We start from the raw sequence: 21,773 nt of genomic DNA on the forward strand, positions 1-21,773 counted from the left end.
CTCTAACTAAACATAAAACAAAGAGAATTACATGAAAAACTAATATTTTCAAGTGTTGAGTCTGGAATAAAACCCATTTTACCCAAATTGTGTGATTCAGTCCAGTAAATAACAGGGAAACAATATCAATTTAAAAAAATGTTTTACCCGGTTTCAGTCGGGTAAAAGAGCCAAAAGGTACAATTTGATGTAAACAGTGTATTGCTGATATATTTAAAAAGCTGAAGTTGGAAGTTACATAATCAGACATGAATTCCCACTCTTGCGAAGTTTCATCCTGTACATTTGCATGAACACAGCTAAAATGTTTCAAAATTAGGAAGCAGGACTGACACATGGCCAGCACAGAGCCCAACGAGGTCTTTCTTGACTTGTAGTTTTGACATAGCAGAGCAGCAATAAAAAAAACCTGAACATTTTCTGCAAAAAAGACTTGGAATAAGAAAACCCAGGATTGTTGGTTTCTCTCTTTTGTTCTCGCACTGTAAAAAAAACAAAACATTTTGTCTTCTTCCAGCAAGCCAGAATCGTCCGACGTCCCCGGCCCGCCGCAATCGGACCACCCGCCGCTAGCTCGCCTGTCCTCCACCGGGCGCAGCTACGACCTGCAGGATCGGCGGCGCACCGGCAACATGACGGGCGCCGAGCAAGCCAAGTACCAGCGCATCCCCACCGACGAGAGCGAGGCCCAGACGCTCGTCTCTGCCGACCTGGACGGCATCAAGAGTGAGTGTGAACCAGATTGTTGAAGTATTTGCTTTTGCTTTGAAAAACAAGTGACTCGCCTTAAGATACAAGTTGTCACAGTCGCTTCACAAAATTACACGTTAATTACTAAAAATGACTATATGGCTTATCCTTTCTCTCCGCTAGCTTAATGCTAACTCTAAATAGTGTCCATGTTGCGGTGCTATAACCCTTTAAACAACAGATTGAACACAAATGTGCAGCAACTCCTATAGAGAGACAATATAACAGTAGTCAGTAATATGCTTTATCGTCTGCGAAGAACAACTCATATTTGTGCCGTACTGATGAGCTGGATTGAGTTGCCATGTCGCAATGATGACTCCAAAAGCTTTTTTTTTTTTCCAATAGTTATTTCGCTCTTTAATCACTGCTCTGTATTTAGTATAAAATGCATATCAGAGGCGGTATCAGGACGAGGCCGCCACTGTATTACCTTAAAAATGATGGTCGCCCAAATCCGAAGTCAGGTTTGCCCTGTGATGCCCCCACCCAGCGTGCGGTCAGTTCAAGGGGTGGGGAGCGATGAACGTCCCGGGCAGCTTATCAGGGAATGTGGCATGCCGCTCCCTCCCCGTCCCCTTGTTATGAATTCAGCCCTTCCCGCTGTCAGCTGAGGCCTCTGGATGGCAGCCCGAGCCCGCACGGTGGTTAATTGCCAAAGCCGGACTGACGCGGGGTTCACCACCCCGATTAATTAGCGGAACAAAGTCGGAAAAAGCCACTCCGGCCAGACGGTGGGGCTGTGCGGTCATTACGGGGCTTAGTGACACAAGCCTCCCAGCGGGGTCATCTCTCCCCGGCCGCGGTGCTGACTTTTAACCACAATGAATCAGATGTGGGAAGTAACTAAGTACAAATACTGTATTACTGTACTTAATTTGATTTTTCAGGTATCTGTACTTGAGTATTTGTCTTTGTGTCTTTCATTTTGCTATTTTGCTCCCTACATGTGAAAACGGATATCTGTACTTAAGTTTTTTCCCGGCTAACGTATGTGGTAACATACTGATTCATTTCCTGACGTGTGTATTTGCTGTGTAGCTGTCGTATTATTATTAGACTCTTTAATGCACTTGATAATTTGCTGTTCGTAGTTGATTACGCAGTTCCAGCCAGACTTCTGTAAAGTTTGCTGAAACACCCAAGCACTTAATGGTTTTATGCGCCTCTAGTTTATCTTAGCTTAGACGTTAGCGTGGCTCCTCCATCTTCTCTTTGTCTGATTAGCTATTCCGCGTACTTGTAAGAAGTGTAGCATATTCGCCGCCCTGGAGGTGAGGATTAGTGACTTAGAGGAGCAGCTTCGCACGATTTTTAGCCGCACTAGTGACCGCAAGTTAGCTTAGCGCCTAGCATTCCCGGTAGTTCTGGAGCAGCTGAGAAAGCAGGCACGCATGTACGGCTGGCTTCACCGCTAACTCCGTGGTCAGACGTGCTCGAAGCCATTTTTACACTGAGGCCTTATACGGCGACGTCATCGACGAGTTATCGCGATTGGTCGGTAGCGTTCAAATTGATGCCGTGGACCGAATTTATACCGCATACCCTTGTACTTGGGGTCTTCTCTACTGTAATGACATGGAGGATCGTGAACCAGTTCTCATGAACAATTAAGAGAGAGAGGAAGAGATTCCTCATTGTTATCATTATTATCCTGCCTTATTAAAGTGAATTGCTTGATGTTGTCAGCTATAAGAATGATTCAGTCCTTCTACTTTTACCTGAGTCTTTTTTTCCCCACAAGTATCTGTACTTCCACTTGAGTACAGAGTGTCAGTACTTTTGCCACATGTGCTGTAAATCATCCTGGGAAAGCGGCTCTGTGCCTGGCTGCTGGTCAACAATAGGAATTATTAGATCGCAGCTACTCCCCTTTTGTTCCACCCCAAGCAAATTAACGCTACTGTGCGCTGATCTACTTTGATAGCTTCAGGCGGGGGGGGGGGGGGGGGGGGGTCAGGCGCCGGTCAAGAAATGACCACTTTTTCCCCAATTGGTCAAAAAACTTGCCGCGCACTCACCTGTGTGAGCGGCAAGGGTCCGCCCTCTCCCTTTAAGAGCCGCCAGGCCAGGCCGGCGGGCGTGGCGTGATGGATCTGCCTCGCTTTGGACGCTCTCAGTCCTTTGACGGCTCGTGAACGGGAACACAGGACAGCCTTAGATGAGTCAGTCAATGCAGAACAGAATCAGAAGCATTACAGTTTGTTACATAGGCCCTACCAACCCAGAAAAAGGTAAGACCATCATGTGAAAAAGTGGCTTCAACTTTTTTTTTTTTTTTTTTTTTTTTTTTAACTTCAGTATGGTATATAGCGCAGTTGTATAAACTTTAATCGATCCTCTGCTCTCCGCCACCAGGCCATCGCTTCGAAGATGTTCCAGGCGTACGCAGACACCTGGTCCGAAAGAGCACCAAAGGTCAGGTGGTGCACACGGGCAAGGACCACAAGGAGTCCGCCACTCGCAGCCGCAAGCAGGACCGCACGCCGCACGAGGTAAGACGAAAGCCCATCAATACCGTACTGCATCATTCTAGTGACCACTTGTTGTCCTCTACTTTTCAAGATGCTTTGTGGGACACATCGGGGATAACCTACAGTAGACTCACTACACGTTACATTATCTTTATTGCGTCAGAATTTCTTATGGAGCTCGTATTGGATGTCATTAGATCGTGCAGGTGTGCCTATTGTGCCTTGTCGGTGTAGATTCTCTTTTGGCCATCAAAATGTTTAATAGCCTTGTAGAAATGACTTTGGGTGACCAAAATTTCTCCTGTCACGATTTACCATTGTGTATTTATCATTAACTAAAGTGGGCAATAAAGCCTCCATTTGCCTGCCAGATTCCAGAACCTACAAGTACTCCAAAAACAACAACACACAACAATAGTTATCAGACTATTTTTAAAGCACTATTAAAGGCGTCCGTCCATCATCGGCACCCCGGTTCGCAAACAGTCATGAGTGCGCAAACGGAATTTTGGAACGGATGTAGTTCGTGAACCGAGGTTCCACTGTCCAGTCTAACGTAAATGCTTGAAGTTGTCTCACGAATAATACTTGTGACAACTCAACACTTTCCAGACTAACATGCTTTCTGCGATCACCTCCATCTCTAGGGAGGAATTTGTGGATGGGTGGCTGGTCGATTAAAGATGAATGAATGACTTGTTTCCTTCCACACCAGCGAACAAGGGCCGGGCTTAGGCAACCGGACACCGGGCGCTCCTCCCGTTATGATTTATTAACGCACATGCACACAAATTCTCATACATGGCCAGCCCGTCGGCGAGAAGTTCGTGTCGGCCTTTCAGTCCTCCGTCTCGTTCCCCCCCTCAGCCAACGCCGGTGGTTCTGTACCGCTCCTTCTCTCGGCCCAAAGGCGTCCTGCTGGACACGGGCGCCAGCGTGATGGCCGCCACGTACAAGGTGAGGCTGGGAGTGGCTCACATCCCAGCAAGGTGTGAGCGTGATTTCAAAGGCATGCGGCGGGCGGCGCACGGCACAGACGGCGCTGTTTAGCAGCCTCGTCAGCATGGAGTGATATTTAACAAATACTGGATCATTTTTACAAAAGTTGCTCTGTTTGTCTGTCAGCACGATGTTTGAAGTGCTTTGAAGAAATCCCCTTAAGTGGCCAGCCACCTACCACTCATTTAGGTAGACCAGGTACCAGGAAAACTCTAATATTAACATATTCTCTTCCAATAACATCACACAGACAACAGAAATCCTGAGTGGTTCATTATAAAATGCCATCGACGCAACATTTAGCATTTACATTATCAATAGACCTGTGATATTTGTTGTATTCATATGGCCATTTTCCCTAAATGTGTTATTTGTTTATTGCATTAAATAATTGGTTAATTAATACATTTTCATGAGAAAATGCAAACGTTGTTATATATAATTACAAAATGGTGTGTGAAAAAAATATATAATTTTTTTTTTATTTACATACATCTTATCTTTTCTTTTTTTTTTAACCTCATCTACAAACAACCTGGACCATCTGTCTGATTTGTTGTACTTGTAGTGGTAAGTGAAAGAATCACTGCCTAAATTCAGTTCAGTTATATTTAACTTTTGAATTCAATACATTTGCCTTCACTGCCTAAATTCAGTTCAGTTATATTTAACTTTTGAATTCAATACATTTGCCTTTAGTTTTTGAGAATTATTATTTTTTTTTAAACATTTTAGGTAAGTTTTGGATGTTCTCCCTGCGCTTGCATAATTTTTCTCCGGTATTCCTTCCTCCCACATTCCTAAAGTTGGTGCATAAAGTTGGACAACCAACTCACCAAGCATGCAACCTGTTTTTGTACATACTTAATTCACAAGCACGTTAGTTTTTCCACAGGAATGACCGCGTGTCGTTGTCCGTCCGCCCCCCCTTCAGGTGTTCGTGGAGCTGAACGAGCTGACCATGGACAAGAACCAGGAAATGCAGTGGAAGGAGACGGCCCGCTGGATCAAGTTTGAGGAGGACGTGGAGGAGGAGACGGAGCGCTGGGGCAAGCCGCACGTGGCCTCGCTGTCCTTTCGCAGCCTGCTGGAGCTACGCAGGACCATCTCGCACGGTAGGAGGTTGAAACGACGTGAACGTAAACCTCTGTGTTCGACTATGTTTTTGTAGTAGAACAGTATAGGGGGTTTGATGGGATCAAAGGTCTTAAAACGCCACAGACAACAAAGATGTATCAAAATACTGTTGCAAAAGGTCTCAAACTTGTTTAATTGCCCACTCTGAACGGTTGCATTTAGGGAATGAGAGGTTTTGAGTAGCCTTGAAAATCTCTTAAAATGTGACAAGTAAACTGTCTCTAATATTTGTTAGATTTATATTAATGTCATTCACAGAGGCAAATCATGTTTTCTTCAAACTGTTTATTTTTCACTCACAGTCGAAGTTTACTGTAAAACCGACACATAAAAAGAGAGAATTAAACATTATATATTCAAACCAAAATGTTTAACCCAAAATTTCATTGAACAAATCTAGTCATCTAAAAGTCTACTAGCTTAATGCTAACATTCAATGTGGAAAACCATAGACAGGCTTTGGAAACCAGCATAGATGTTATGATAATTCTAATCCTTCAAAGAATTGCTACTTCAACACACGCAGAGCAGCAACGAATACAAACAGAGCAAAAAACAATAATCAAAGGCAAATATTCAGTCCGCTCTGTGGGAACGACGACTACTCGTGAAGATCAGGTGGGGACCTTCGCCACCTCCTCTCCTTGCTCGGCATGTTGCGACACTACGTGTTACTACACTCAAAGCGTGCAACTAAAAATGTTGTCTTGCTTGTATACTGTAAAAACCCATAAAAAATGCTCACTTAAAAATCAGCAATATAATGAAGGCATGAATGATATAGCAGGGGAACACTGCACATTCAGCTGTACGTTTGCGCGTGTTCGTGTGTGTGCAGGTGCGGTGCTGCTGGACCTGGACCAGAAAACGCTGCCCGGCATCGCCCACCAGGTGGTGGAGAAGATGATCATTTCGGACCAGATCAAAGCTGAGGACCGCGCCAACGTCCTGAGGGCCCTGCTGCTCAAACACAGGTGAGCGCCAGTCGCATCGGGGTCCTCCCCTACCGCCGAGTTCATTTCCTCGCATCCGAGCCCCGCAAATTCCTCAAAGATTAAACTTCGTCCAAGAGTCTGGAAGAATGAACCCCCCCCCCGGACACACGGAATGTTTGTCCTTCTGTAGTTGTTTTGCTAAAATGTCTTCTCCCCAGCCATCCGAGCGACGACAAGGAGCACAGCAGCCCCTTTCCCAGGAACATCTCGGCCGCCAGCCTGGGCAGCCTCATGACCCACCACCACGCCGCCAACCACGCCCACCCGCCCGAGCCCTCCGTCACCGAGCCGCTGATGAGCAGCGCGCATGCGGCGGGTGACTGTGACACGCACGTCGACGTGGAGAAGAACGACATGCCGGTACGTCGGGAAGCGACTTTTAGTGTATAGCCTTAAAGCAAAGCATATTTGAACGTAAACGGTGGAGCAACACATGTAGACAACCAAAGCCTCTGTGAAAAAATTTACTTATTGAAGCTTATTTAGTCACTGAGAATAGTCAGTCTGTATGACTATATTCTACTGCCCTCTGGTGTCCAAGGCAGACACACCAGGATGAGGCGCACATTAAAGTGGATTGAAGCATTACATCATGATGCACAAACTTACGTTTAATACTTTTCATTCTATTTAATGACATTATTACTCTTTGGGGGTTTTGGGATGCTGGAACGGATTAATGGCATTTCCAATCATTTCAATGTGGAAGATGATTTGAAATACAGGTGTTTTGCGTTACAAGCCACTGTACTGTATATGGAGACGGTCTCTGCTCCTCAGTATGACTGTAATATTAGCCGTTCTTTGCAGAGGATAAAGAATATATGCCTGTGAGTGTTGTTATATTGTCTGTCTAGACATAGATGCTATTCGTAAGCCCGAATAGATTCACTATTCTAAAAATGTCCCACCTCTCCAGCAAAAGGAACCCGCCATCGTGTCGGGCATGCATCGCTCCAAGTCCAAGCACGAGCTCAAGCTGCTCGAGAAGATTCCAGAAAACGCTGAGGCCACCGTTGTCCTTGTGGGTGAGTCATCGATCTCAAATGAACAAGGGGCCTTAAATCGTCCTCCGAGGTGTTGACCGCCGCCGTTTCCGCCGCGTTCCAGGCAGCGTGGACTTCCTGGAGCAGCCCACCATGGCGTTTGTGCGGCTGCAGGAGGCCGTGGAGCTGGAGTCGGTGCTGGAGGTTCCCGTGCCCGTCCGCTTCCTGTTCGTCCTGCTGGGGCCCGCCACCACCAGCATGGACTACCACCAGATTGGACGCTCCATCTCCACGCTCATGTCCGACAAGGTGCGCCCACAGAGATGTCGTTTCCTTTCTTGTTTATTGTCCTTTCTCCTTTAAAATAAAGTTCACAGTTTAATTAGACCTGACCTTATCCATGATAAATGAATGCATTGTGGTCATCTACAACATATTTGATGAAAAAGTATTGTGCGCAATGAGGCTTTCCTTTAATTTTACAATAATACACTTGATTTCCCCCCCCCCCCCCAAGCTAAAGTAATACATTTCACAATAATTACAACAGTACAGTACAAGAAAATGGCCTTTGTTTCTTTGTTACATCCAATTTTGTCGACAATGTGAACAAAGTAATTCCCCCCCCCCGCATTGGTTTAAGACTGACGAAAGTTCCCGATTTGAATACGCATGCAGCAATTCCACGAGGCGGCCTACCTGGCGGACGACCGTCAGGACCTCCTGAACGCCATCAACAGCTTCCTGGACTGCAGCATCGTGCTGCCGCCGTCGGAGATGGGCGGAGACGAACTGCTGCGCTCCGTGGCTCGATTCCAGCGGGAGATGATACGTAAGCGGGAGGAGGGGAAGCTGCTGGCCGACGAACTCAAGAGCCTGGAGGAAAAAGGTAGACCTCGAACAAAAAGAGGACGAAGGAGACCACGTTCAGTAACTTGAAATAACCTCCGCACCCGTCTTCCACACAGAAGCCCTTATCACGCCTTTGAAAAAGTCAGACGACCCCTTGGAGCGCACCGGGCGGCCCTTTGGCGGCCTGCTTCGAGACGTGAGGCGGCGCTACCCGAAGTACGTCAGCGACTTCAAGGATGCCCTCAACAGCCAGTGCATGGCCGCCGTCATCTTCATCTACTTCGCCGCGCTCTCGCCGGCCATCACGTTCGGAGGCCTGCTGAGTGAGCGCCGCAAAAAGCCGCCGGCGCTGACATTTCTTGTGAATCTGCGGCGTTAACTGTGTGTGTTTGTGCTCCCAGGTGAGAAGACTGCGGGGCTTATTGGGGTTTCGGAGCTCATCGTGTCCACCGCCGTGCAGGGCGTCGTCTTCTGCTTGCTGGGAGCGCAGCCTCTGCTGGTTGTGGGCTTCTCTGGACCACTTTTGGTCTTCGAAGAATCTTTTTACTCTGTAAGTCCAAACCACGACATGCATTTTGTCATTCAATTTTGTAATCTTGTTACCTGTATAATCGTACGTAACAGTGCCCCTAACTTGCTTGTGTTCATGTTGTGCTGTTGCTGTAGCTGCCATTTTTGGACTTTTTTGTTTGTGCGCGCGCGCGTCTGTAACCTCCAGTTTGTGGCCCCAGTTCTGCAAGTCCAGCAACATGGAGTACCTGACGGGCCGCGTGTGGATTGGCGTGTGGCTGGTGGTCATCGTGCTCGTCACGGTGGCCTTCGAGGGCAGCTTCCTGGTCCGCTTCGTCTCGCGCTTCACGCAGGAGATCTTCTCCTTCCTCATCTCGCTCATTTTCATCTGCGAGACCTTCCTGAAGCTCGGCAGGGTAAATAACAAGCAAAAGAGAAAAAAAAAGCAAAGTTTGGCCCACCGGAGTGTTTGCGTCCTTGATGCTAAAGAGAGTGGACTTAATCGCTCCTGGACAATGTTCAGAACTCGGGGTTGAAATGAGAGTGTTTTTCTAACAAGTGAAGCTCAAATCTCCATTGACAGATTGAACTTGAATGTTTATTGGATTGAGAGTTTTTTTATCCAGGCTTAAGTTTTTTTTTGTTTTTTTTTTCTTCCACGTTAGTAGCTCCATTTTTTTCTTTTTTTTTTTTTTCTTACAAATTGAGCGGAAGCTATGATAGGAACAATCGCGCTTTAAAAAATAAAAATAAAAATGCTTACAACAGCACAAAAGATCACCAGATTTGAACTCAATCCATGACAAAACTGACAATAATTCAAATACTCATATCAGTCAAATGAATACAGTATTTTCAAAAGGACATTCAGTGGGCCATGTTTTCACCGTTAGTGATCAAATTATATGACAATGAGCCATAAATCTTACGGACGTGTAGTAATATAAAGTCGTCTTGTCACCGGGCAGATCTTCACGCAGCATCCTCTGACGCGATGTTCCCTCAACCCGCTCCTGCCCTCGAACGACACGGCGGCCCAGAACGCCTCCGTGCAAGACGTCACGACGGCGCCCGTCAACATCAGCGGCGTTCCCGAGGTGACCAAGATGGCCGGCCCGACCGGCGAACCCAATACAGCGCTGCTCTCGCTGGTCCTCATGGCTGGAACGTTCTTCATCGCCTTTTACCTGCGCAAGTTCAAGAACAGCGCCTTCTTTCCCGGAAGGGTAATATGTTATGTTTGTTTTGTTGATATATTTAAAAAAAAAAAAAAAAAAAACCTTCATGGGTCAATATGACCCGCAATACAACAGCAGTGCACGAGTTATCCTTAGTGCTCCCGTGTTGTGTCCTCAGCTACGCAGGATTATCGGCGATTTCGGGGTGCCCATCGCCATCCTCCTCATGGTGCTGGTGGACAACAGTTTGGAGGACACATACACACAAGTAAGACAAAACTAATTCCAAGCAGGTCGCTTCGGAACAAGCCAATCAGACCTTTCCATTTGGGTGTAGAAACTGAACGTTCCAAGCGGTTTCTCCGTGACAAAGCCCGACAAGCGCGGCTGGATCATCAGCCCGCTGGGAACCGACAGAGAGTTCCCCGTCTGGATGATGTTCGCGTGCTGCCTGCCCGCTCTACTGGTCTTCATCCTCATCTTTATGGAGACTCAGATCACCACGTGAGTGGACACAAACCTTCCGCCATTCTCAGCTGATTTATCTACTGTGGTCTGTAACGACACGGACAAAAAATAATCAGCAAAGTAGCGATGCCGTGCATCTAGCATGTATACAATCATGAACCCATGTTACATAAACGACAATATTCAGTACTTCAATTATTTAGCACAAACTCACCATTTGGCATCTACGCACAATAATAAATGTTGGCAAAGTAGACTACACAAACTATTAACAGCTGCATTGCAAGATAAGCAAAAACGTACTGCATAATGCTGGATTTTCCCTAAATAAAGGAGCATATTAGTCTATAGTTTAATTAATTATAATGTATATAAGATAATATAGATTATTGTATTATCATTATATCATTACTGGTATGTTGTAATAATTTTTAAATTACTTACCCGAGGTATTTTTTGGAGGGCTTTTTATGAATTTTTATAGTAACATTACAATATTAATTAAAATGATTAATACATTATATTTATTGTAAAATATAGAAATACTGTAAATGTTATGTTTTAAAAAATGTGAATTTCATATCCAGAATTTCTCCTTTGCCGGACTAATAAAGGAGTCTTTTTTTTTATTATTAGTAGTACTATACAGTGTATATGAGAATATTAATTATATTATAATATTATTTTGCTGGTATGTTAAATAATTTTTAATAATTCAATTATTTGCATACTATTGTTGAACAATTTTTTAAAAATATTTTTTACTCCTAATATAAAATTAGCTATTACAACGTATGAATATGTATCGACATTAATTGTGTATATGTTCAAATATATCTTTATTATAAAAAAAAAAAAACTTTGTTCAATTCAATATTTTACAAATATTTCGATAACTTTTTGAAGGAATATGACAGATTTGTTTCTCCCTGCAGGCTGATCGTGAGCAAAAAGGAACGCATGCTGGTGAAGGGCTCGGGCTTCCATCTGGACCTCCTCCTCATCGTGGCGCTGGGCGGCGCCTCGGCGCTGTTCGGCCTGCCGTGGATGGCGGCCGCCACCGTGCGCTCGGTGACGCACGTCAATGCGCTCACCGTCATGAGCAAGGCCGTAGCCCCTGGAGACAAGCCCCGCATCCAGGAGGTGAAGGAGCAGCGCGTCACGGGGCTCCTGGTGTCCCTCATGGTCGGTGGGTGTCGTCCCGATCTGACAAGCGAAACCCGGAGATGAACCCGCTCCGGTTGCACTCCGTCAACAAACTGTCATTACTAGAATTCGGTCCCGCCTCTCCACAGGCATGTCCATCGTGATCGGCGACCTCCTGCGTAAGATCCCCCTGGCGGTGCTATTCGGGATCTTCCTCTACATGGGCGTGATGTCCCTCAACGGCATCCAGCTGAGCGAGCGCATGATGCTGCTGCTCATGCCGCCCAAGTACCACCCCGACCACAGCTACGTCCGCAAGGTGGGAGCCGCACGCAAGAAATACGAGAATTGTGTCCATCCTGTGAAATCATATGAATCTAACATTTGTTATTGTACAAACAGACTTGCAGAAAGGGAATGACATGAAGTTCCCAAGGTTGGCAAAGTTTGCGTGTCCATTTTTTCCCTCAAATATTGGTCCCTCTAGGGTTTTTTTTTTTCCCCCCTAAACTCAGGGATGAAACCCGAGGTTTGTCACTGTTATGAAATCTTCGGGGCTGGCAAAATTAGCATGTCACTTTCCCTCTCTTTTTTTTACTGTAGTGTGTATTTTTTCTAAACACCGTCCCAAACTTAGGCTATGAATATACGCATCAATGTACATTTGAATCTTGGGGAGGAACCGAATTTGTCGTCTGCTTTTTTCCCCACTACAGGTTCGAACGCTGCGCATGCATCTGTTCACCTGCATCCAGATGGTGTGCCTGGTCGTGCTGTGGGCCGTCATGTCCACGCAGGTGTCGCTGGCCTTCCCCTTTGTGCTCATCCTCACCGTGCCCGTCAAAATGTTCCTGCTGCCGCGCATCTTCACCTCCCGCGAGATGCTCTGCGTATGTACCCCCACACCATTTTTGTTTAGTTTACATTTTATTATCATTTTTGTTTATTTTACATTTTATTATCAGTTTGTATTTTCTAATTTGCTTTTGGTTGTATCAATTTTACGTTAAATGTTTAACTTTTTTTTTTTTTCATTTTAATTTATTTTAAAATGTCTTATTTATAATTTTTATATTTTATTTACTTCTTATTCTTAGTACTGTTTTAATGCAATTATGTATTATATGATGTTATTATATATTTTACGCCCAAAAAAGCAAAATTGTGATGTCCTTCCAGCTGGACGCGGACGATGCCGAGCCGACGTTTGACGAGCGAGAGTGTCACGACGAGTACTCCGAGATGCACATGCCCGTGTGAGCCACCGCCTCCGCCTCAGCCCCCTGTAGCGCCACCCACTGGGAGGCCCCCCGCAGCACACCCAGTGACGTCCTCACCTGCTGCCTGCGTGTCGTGTCAACAAGTGTTCACAGTATACTTTTTTTTTCTCTTCTAATAGAACTATTATTATACTGTATTTCAGGGGATTGCAAATCAAACGCTGTGACACGTTTACGTTCAATCGACACGCAACATGATCCTATTTTTTTTCGCCCTGAAAGGTTCGCTCTGATTCACATTGAATATGTGATGAACATATGGGAAAGTTTCCGCTATGTTCGCATGCTGACTTACTTACTGACTTACCGCTGCCTTACCATCAAGTGCCTTATATGAAGGAACTACTAAAGTGTGTACTTTGAGGACATCTGGATGCCTCGCTTTTCACTTTATTCGACGCCAGTAGCACTTTTTGTTTTTTAAATGAAGACATCAAATCAAATGTCTGTAACTCAGTGTGATTGTTTTTAATCTACTAACATTTGTCGTAGAGACTGGCAAACTGGGAGTGATTTGTTGCGATTTTCCACATTGTTCTGTGTCCACCCCCCCCCCCCCCCCCCCCCCCCCCCCCCCAATACATATCAAAATCGTCACATATGACAAATGACATGCACTGTATGTTTAAATTAGCGATAAGGAACACAAAATATACTGGTCTACTACTAAAATTTAGCTTGACAAGCTAACTAACGGTCTACTATTTAGTCCACTATATCTTAGCCCACTAGTTAGCTTGTCAAACTAACTGCCTAGCATATAAAACGATTGTTATCTTCGATTAGCTATCTTGAAAACCTAACTAGCGAGCTCACATTTAGCCAAAGTTATTTTATTTCAGACTAGTTATCTTAAAAGTCAGAAAATTTTTGACTGCCACATAGTCCCAGAAAATAGTCTTTGGTCTAAGGCTTGGACAACGCAATACATTAATATTGTAAAAAGTTAAATACGGTGAACTAGTAAACTTGACAAGCTAATTTACAAGCTGCTACTATGCTTTCTATTATCTTGGACTAGCTATCTTGACAATCTGGCTTGCAAACTCGTACTTAGCTCAAGTGATTTTTTTTTATTTTTTTTTTTTTATTATTATTCTAGCTACCTTGACAAGCTAACTAGCAAGCTACTGCCAAGTTTATCCATGCTATTACAATTATCTTAAATTAACTAGCGATAGCTACCGAGCTACAACTAAGCCTATCAAAGCTATTGTCTTAGACTAGTTAGCTTTGCACACTAACAAACGAGCTACTACTTAAGCCTATATAAGTTATTATATTATTACAATATTTAGCTTGAAAGGCTAAATAGGGAGCTACAACATTGCCTGGGGAAGCGATTATTTATGACTAGCTAGCTTGACAAGCTACCTCACGAGCAAAGACAGACAGACAGGCTAAGTAGTTGCTTGCCAGTTAGCTTGTCTTAGATTGTTAAGTTAGCTAGTCTACCTTGGTGACTGCTAGTTAGCTTGTGAGGCAGATAGTCTTTCTATAATATCTAGCTACCTCACCATGCTACTTGTCTATTCCAGGTTACAAGTTAGCCATCCATCCATCTTTCTAGCTAGTCAATTCATCAAGCCAGCCACATTTTCCACATTAGCTATATCCTTTGCTGCCTATTTTGCTTGTCAGGCTAGCTAATCCATCTGATTAACTTGGGTAGCTAGTTTGTCTATTTTAGCTTGCTAGTTAGCTTGTCAGGCTATCTAGTCCATCTATAATTCTACCTCATCACGTTTATCCATCTTACTGGCTAGTTAATGTATCAAGCTACCTTCTCCAAACTCTGAGCCTTGGTTTGCTAGTTAGCTTGTCAAGCTAGCTGATCTAGCTACATAACTTAGCTTGGTAGTTAGTCACCCTAACTGGTGCATCTATAATCACTAGCTACCTTGCCATGCTGGTTAGCCTATCTAATGGTCTTAGCTTGCGAGTTAGCTTGTCAAGCCAGCTGTTTTACTTGACTACCCAGTAAAAATGTCAAAATAACCACAAGAGGGAGACAAAAACAAGCACTCACTTGGTTGTTTATTTTAATGACACAATGTACATAATTTTTTTTATTTTTGGTCCCTAAAACGTTTTTGTTATTTGAGCACACACCGTAATTATTTGGGATATTAAATGTTGAGGGGTTGTCACTTTATTTATTTTTTTGCTGCAGTAGTTAGTAGTGCCAAACGGTCCATCAATCATTTATCCAACCAGCATTCCACCGTTTGTCCTAAAATGGGCAACAAGACGAGCGTTTATTGAGCAAGAGGGGGAGGCTGATGAAGTTTTTGTTTGTTTTTGCCCTCCCCCCCCCCCCAAAAAAAAAAACTGAAAAAGTAATGGTGTCCTGTTACTCAAGTGCCTGCGGGACCATGAAGTGGTTAAGAGAGACAAATATTTAGCTGTTGCATTACAAGCATTACTGTTTGTTCTTATTGGGATGAAACACACACATACATATGTTTAGTTTTAATATTTGCTTGTGGTGCCTGTGAATGATGTGAAGGTGTTCTGTGTATGTCTCGATGATGATTATGGAACACAAGCGGCCACTACTGAAGCTCCCTTGTACATTTGATGCTTCAAATATTGATGACAAATAAAAGTTATTTTCATTTATTCCCAGTGTCCTTTTTTTGGTCTACTTATCTGTCTGTTCCTTGCCATACTGGTGTCAGAAGTGGGATCTGTGCCTGTCACTGGTCACATTGGAATCCGAAATGGGATGTATGTCTTGTCTTTGTCACTCATAACATTGGTCCCAGAAGTGGGAACTGTCAGTCACCAGCCACATTGGTATCAGAAGTGGGATCTATCTGTATGTGGCCCACCATTTTGGTTTCAGAAGCGGGCACTTTCTGTCCTGTCATTCAGTTCATTGGTACCAGAAGTGGGATCTATCAATTGATCTACACTCTGGTGTCAGAAACGGGACTAATCAATCACATGGCATTGGTGTCAGAAATTGTCTTTCGCTCACCACATTGGTGTCAGAAGTGGGCTCTATGTGTTTGTCGCCCGCCACATTGGTATCAGATTGATAGTTCCCATTTATATCTGTTGCTTGTGATATTGGTATCAGAAGTGGGATCCAGCTGCCTGTTAGATGTTCACCACATTGGTATCAGAAGTGGGGTCTGACTCCCTCTATTTGCAACAGTAACTTGGGACTTGATGGTTGCCTTCCCCCCCAAACTTTGACAAATTGGTCAGTGGTCACATACATACCTTAAATAGAAAAGAGTATCCAATACGATTAAAAACAAATAATGGAGAGAGAAGTCAGGGGGAAGCATTCCAGTTCCACATTTTTCAGATTTTTTTTTTTTTTTAAGAGGGTCGTGGCAAAAAAGAGGGCAGTATGTTCCCGGGACAGAGAAGGTAGAAGAGGGGAGGGAGGACCAACCCCCTACAACACAAACAAACGAGGGACGACAGAAGATGGCCGCTTTGTTACTGCTGCTCACCGTCGGAGGAACTTTGTTGTGCTCCTCCACTGAGGCGCAAGAAGCTTACGGGAAACTCGAGGAGACGTTTAGGAAAGGCGTCGACTTGTCCCTGGAGAAGCTCAGCGCACACGAAGGCATCCGGAACCACTTTCTCTTCTTCAGGAGTGTCACGCAGTCCAACGTTGAGGTATTAATATCTTATAATGGAAAATGATAGAACGATAAATGCTGTCCCAAACGTTCGTGTAATACAACATCCCCCCACCCACGCCAATGGGGCGCTAGTGAGCAATGGTGGGGACAAAGCAGGAAGTCGACAACTAGCAAAGAAGAATCCAAAGCGAAATTAAGCGTTTTTTTAAAGCATTAAAACACAACATTGTGTTTTATTTTCAGTTAAAAACACAAAAATAAATAAATACAAATATACTTTTTGTACCAAATAATGTCCGTTTTAATGGGCGAACTACACCTCAACTAACTTATAATACCGCCTTTCTCCTCTGCCGTTGGGGCGCTAGTGAGCTATGGCGGTGACAAAGCAGGAAGTCAACGACTATCTCGAAGATTAGAGAACGAAACGAATAGTTTTTCAAGCATAAAAACACAAGGTGATGTTTTGTTTACTCTTTAAAAAAGGAACCGTAAATGAGAATAAACTATAAGTTTGTACCAGTTAACTCCTGTTATACCAGGCAAACTACTACACGTTAATCTTTTAAGTGAGCGACAATGGTAGTAAGCGGGAAGCAAATAAAGACAGTGGTAGAAGAATCGAATGAGAACCTAAGATAATTTATGTTTTTGTGCTTAGAAAATACACAATATACAGCATTCCTTCCTGTAGTGTTGTATATTATAAAACTGTTGCTGTATCTGCACCACTTCTTCCACAAAATAACTTTTTATCCCATTCGCACCCTCAGGCCGGCTTTGATGTGGTCTTCATCTACCACCACTTCTACCTGAAGGCCACCAGATGCCCCAAAGGAACCGTGGATCCCGTGGGTTGCAGCTTCAGGAATGACGTCGTGAGTGGAACGGCCAAAACAAAAATGTGGAAATTTGAAAATCGGACTCATTTGTTCTCACTTGTTTTCTTTCGCGGGGTTGTGCAGCCCATGATTGACTGCGCCATTTGTTACAAAACCTTCCGCGGAGACATCGAGCCGGAGCCCAAACCCTACCTCAACTGTCTCCACAAGCCCTCCGTCACCCCGGTGGGTCACTTTGTGGATTACTCATTGCCAGTTTAACTTGTTTCTTAACTTTTATGTTTTTGGGGTGGTTTTTTTTAAGGAGGTGCGAGTTAGCCGAATGGAGCATTGCAACCGGTTGGCGTACAGCAACGGAGCGACAAACCTTCTGGCCTCCACCGGAACAAAGTAGTACCACTTAGCTTCTCACGAGGCACTAGTGAGCAATAGCGGGACGTTACCTAAAACTATTTTAGGAGACGAATCGAAAGAGAACCGATGAATATTTTTTTCAAACTATAAAATGTTCAATAATATTTCATTTGTTTGCATTTGTTATATCTATATACACTTGACTTACGAGTAATATATATCAAATCAATTTTCTCAAATGCCATGAATTCGTTCCAGTCCCCACAAAAAAGTTAAAGAAAAATAGCATTGTATTGTATAAAAACAAAAGAGAATGTAGAGCAATAAACTGGTTTTATAAAGTGTAATTACTGTATGTACTTTAGTATTTGTGTGATGAATGTGTGCCTTTAAGGGGTGTGGCTGAGTGAGTGAGTTATGGCTCGCAACACAAAGCAAAAAAAAAAAATCAAACAAGCAACAACTCGCAACTCGAAAAACTCATTCATGTCGATGTACGAGTTTATGACATATCGGAATGTAAACGAATGCTAAAGAAATTTGCAATACCACTTACCTCCTCTTTAGGCGCTGATGATTAACAGTGGCAGGGAAGCAGAAAGTCAAAAAAAGAATAGCAAAGAAGAATCGAAGGAGAACCAAAGAGTATTTAAAGCAGTAGAAACACAACTTTGAAGTCTCACATTTGTTTGTTTGATTTTGGAAACTCATACCCAAAACATGTAGTAGAAGCATAATCAAGCTAGACGCTAGTGAGGCGTAAAGATAAAGGCGTAATTTTACGCTTCAAACAACAAACTTGTAATAACTCTTTTCTCCACTACAGATGGGCACTAGTGAGTAATGGCATTGATAAAGCAGGATAAAGACTATTGAAAGGGAAACCGAGGAGAATTGTTTTGATCTAAACAGGAATATTTAGAAATATTTACTTGTATTTGTGTATAATTATTTAGTGAACTATGTGGGCAAAATGTTAGAATGTAGATAAGTGCTGTGGAAAAACAAAGGCGTATACATTGGCAAGTGCCCAAAGTTCATCTTCTGTAGCATGTCTAGACTTGTCGGTATGAGTGACCTAATTTGCCCTAACTTTATTAATTTGAAAGAATTTAAAATATATACTAGTCGTGATGATGGTACTTGGAGAGCTAGGTATTTTTTTTCTGTGGTATTCTGAGTAAAAAGTTTGAGAACCACTGCAGTAGAAGAATCTTCGGCCTGAAAAACAATTCCAAAGGTCCACGGGGGTCCCGCTTTGCGCTCAATTATGTCAAATATCCTTCAACGCGTTAATGATGCGCTGCCCGTTGATCCATCCAAACACATTAGTCACAAACCAACCCGGACCGAAACCATCAAACGGCTTCTAATTGAAAGCCGGCGCCCCGGCGGGTCACGTCAAATCGAAGTTGTGAAAATAGGATTTACTTAATTTGTACCCTCTGAAGGACAAATCATCTTCATTACATGTGGCATGTATTTAGTTCACAATCTCAATGTATCTTTCCCCATTTAAATGAATGGTAGTTTCATTAAGCCGTTTGAGCCCCCCCCCCCCCCAAAAAAAAAAACTTTAATGCATATCTTAATGTGTAAAAGTAGCACAAAATACATAAAAACATACAATAATCACATAAATAGAATGTAAAGAATTTTTGTCATAATTTTTGCTTCACTTCAATGGTCATTATACTGCTCCTTGTGTGTACACCTTAGCCACCAGGGGGCTGTATAATACAAACATAAGTATACTGTATGTGCAGAAAGAGGAGACGTAGCAACTCCTCAGTAGTAATATTGGAGACGATAATGAATATATGGCCGTGGGTATTTTGATATCTGTTTACATGTTCCTCCACCACGTAGGTGTTTCCCATTATGTGTTAGCATTAGCATTAAGGGGAAAAAAAACAAACAGTTAAAAAGTATTCCTGTGTGCCTGTTCTCACGCTCTCTCTGTCATAAAATGCTAGACTATTGGATAACATCACTTTGGGGAAATGTAAAGACACGCTCACACAATTCTCCAATTAAGAGGCAAAGCGTACTTGCTTCAAGCTGTTTTCTTTTGTCACTCCCAGTTGAAGTTTAGTAGAAAACTACCATATAAAACAAAAGAGAACTAAACATTGTATATTTAAACACCAAAATGTCCAACCAAACCATTTCATTGTCTTCTGAAACTCTGCTGCCTTAATGCTAACATATGTGAAACTTCATAGATCAATGATTTTATGGTAATTAGAAATACAACTTCATATAAATACGACTTCAAACAAATGCTACTTTAACACACACGGAGCACCAACGCATACAAATAGAGCGTACAAGCATACAGTTGATCGCTGGCGTCGGGTGGAAACGTCGCATCTCCAAAATCAGATTGATTGATTGAAAAATGTTGCTTAAAAAATAACACTGGACTCTTCTTTCAGGACATGATGGTCACCAGGATAATGGTACTACAAATTCATTATTTACAACAGTGGCGGCGGGACAATCTTGACACACATCGTAGGAGAAAATTAAATGTATAAGCATTGTATCCGGTTTATATACTTAACTGTAGTTTATCTCGCCAAATGCTAACCATGCTAAATTCACTTGTTTGCCTGAAGCAACACTTGGGTCACATGGCAAACTGCGCAAACTTTGTATGTTTTGTATACTGCATCTTGAATGTGTCATTCCCCCCCAGAATATTTTTGAGGCTTCTTTATGGGATACTGGCCTTGGATTAGTAATCCAAGTGTCTCATAACAACAGCGTTTGTCATGTTTTTGGTGCGTGTTTTTGTCAAGACTTGCTCCGAGTCCCCCGGGGAGGACGGGGGTGGTGGGTTTCCAGGAAGAGGGAGAGAAAAAAAAATGTTGGCGTGGGAGCTGCTCTTTTGAGTCCAGGACTTGTTTCGACTCAGCAAACAGACACAAAAGGTTGTTCACCCCTCAGCGTACTCAGTTGCACTCTCCAGTAAGATGGCGGTGATTGCGTTGCTGCTGCTGTCCTGCGTCGGGGGAGCCGTGTGGCGCTCTGCCGAGGCCCAGGACGCTTACGACCTGCTCCCGGCGGACTACAAGAAGGGCGTGGACCTGGCCATGGTGCATCTCAACTCTCACGCGGGCGTGCGCCATCATTTTCGCTTCCTGAGGAGTCTGGAAAAGTTGGATGCCGAGGTAACCCCAGGGACCTCCCTCATTCGGGAGGTCATCTTTGGGTTTTTTTTTTTTTTTTTTTTTTTTTTCAATCTATATATAAACACTTTCCAGAGACATGCTAGAAGGGTTATCATTGTGTATCCCAAACCAAAAGTGGGGATTTGCAGGGTTTGTTTTTCCATCACTTATGCCCATGCTGCATTCAGGGACTCTTGTTCATTCTTGCATCCTTGGTCTTCTTCTTCTTCTTCTATTTTTAATTCTGCAGATTAACACCAAACTGTGAGTTTTAGGTCCATACTGCATATTTGTTTTATACGAGAAAGAAACATTTCTCTTTCTATGGGATATTTTAAGAACCAAAGCTAGATGTTAGAATGAACAAGGGTGTCCTGAATGCAATGTGAAAACACTTGTTTGGTTCATTCTGGCTTCCGAGTAGATTTTAAACATCACACGATTGAAATATTTTTATTCTCCATCTAGAACTTTTGAGAAAAATGGGGGAAACATTTTGTACAATAAATATATAAAATTAGTTTAAATTAATTTCAAGATATTTTGCATATATTCCATGCTTTTTCCTCACTCATGGCAAGAGTCATTTGGTTTTATTTTGCCCTGTGACGTTCAGAAATGACATTTCATTGGGTTGTGCATGTAATAAACAATAATACCTCGATTTAGGATTGAGCCGATTTACGATTTTTTTCGTGAAACGAGATTTTTTTTTTGTCCTGAGTTGCGAGGTGTTTATTGCCACTCCCAGTTGAAGTTTACACTAAAACTAAACATAAAACACATTTACAGGTTGCGTATTTAACCAAACACCACATAACTGTCTGACAAAAGGTTAATGCTAACACAGAATGCAAAAAATGCCATTGATGGGTTGACGAAACTACCGTCGACGTTGCGGTAGTTAAAAACTTGAAACAACGACTATTTAAATACAAACGGTGCAGTAACATAGGTAGAGAGACAACATAACAATATTCAAAGAAATATATTCTTTATCCTCTGTGAAAAACAACTAAAA

The 21,773-nt window shown here is 43.2% G+C and overlaps 1 protein-coding gene and 2 long non-coding RNA genes across 4 annotated transcripts in view; 1 reads left to right on the forward strand and 2 right to left on the reverse strand.

The window, feature by feature from the left end:
• slc4a2b (solute carrier family 4 member 2b) overlaps window positions 1–15,397 on the forward strand; it is a 36,220-nt gene extending 20,823 nt beyond the window's left edge. The window contains exons 8-26 of one of the 2 annotated variants that reach the window (XM_061759012.1): window positions 518–726; window positions 3,109–3,245; window positions 4,092–4,181; window positions 5,158–5,338; window positions 6,199–6,334; window positions 6,514–6,715; window positions 7,275–7,383; window positions 7,466–7,650; window positions 8,020–8,230; window positions 8,310–8,516; window positions 8,595–8,743; window positions 8,925–9,119; window positions 9,672–9,929; window positions 10,060–10,149; window positions 10,219–10,385; window positions 11,285–11,538; window positions 11,645–11,814; window positions 12,212–12,385; window positions 12,675–15,397. In XM_061759012.1, coding sequence (XP_061614996.1) covers window positions 518–726; window positions 3,109–3,245; window positions 4,092–4,181; window positions 5,158–5,338; window positions 6,199–6,334; window positions 6,514–6,715; window positions 7,275–7,383; window positions 7,466–7,650; window positions 8,020–8,230; window positions 8,310–8,516; window positions 8,595–8,743; window positions 8,925–9,119; window positions 9,672–9,929; window positions 10,060–10,149; window positions 10,219–10,385; window positions 11,285–11,538; window positions 11,645–11,814; window positions 12,212–12,385; window positions 12,675–12,755 — 3,205 coding nt within the window. In that variant the 3' untranslated portion in view covers window positions 12,756–15,397. The remainder of the gene's footprint in view (window positions 1–517; window positions 727–3,108; window positions 3,246–4,091; window positions 4,182–5,157; window positions 5,339–6,198; window positions 6,335–6,513; window positions 6,716–7,274; window positions 7,384–7,465; window positions 7,651–8,019; window positions 8,231–8,309; window positions 8,517–8,594; window positions 8,744–8,924; window positions 9,120–9,671; window positions 9,930–10,059; window positions 10,150–10,218; window positions 10,386–11,284; window positions 11,539–11,644; window positions 11,815–12,211; window positions 12,386–12,674) is intronic. The other variant, XM_061759013.1, reaches the window with a different exon arrangement.
• Window positions 6,946–8,196, reverse strand: LOC133470538 (uncharacterized). The gene is made up of 2 exons (XR_009786014.1): window positions 8,041–8,196; window positions 6,946–7,698 (listed from the first exon to the last, which is right to left on the reverse strand). It is a non-coding gene; the product is annotated as an uncharacterized LOC133470538 (long non-coding RNA).
• On the reverse strand, window positions 11,724–16,224 carry LOC133470539 (uncharacterized). The gene is made up of 3 exons (XR_009786015.1): window positions 16,007–16,224; window positions 12,241–12,381; window positions 11,724–11,854 (listed from the first exon to the last, which is right to left on the reverse strand). It is a non-coding gene; the product is annotated as an uncharacterized LOC133470539 (long non-coding RNA).
• Window positions 16,225–21,773: the final 5,549 nt, after the last annotated feature.

This window comes from Phyllopteryx taeniolatus, chromosome 20 (genome assembly GCF_024500385.1).
Source record: "Phyllopteryx taeniolatus isolate TA_2022b chromosome 20, UOR_Ptae_1.2, whole genome shotgun sequence".
In the NCBI taxonomy this organism is placed as follows: Eukaryota; Metazoa; Chordata; class Actinopteri; order Syngnathiformes; family Syngnathidae; genus Phyllopteryx; species Phyllopteryx taeniolatus.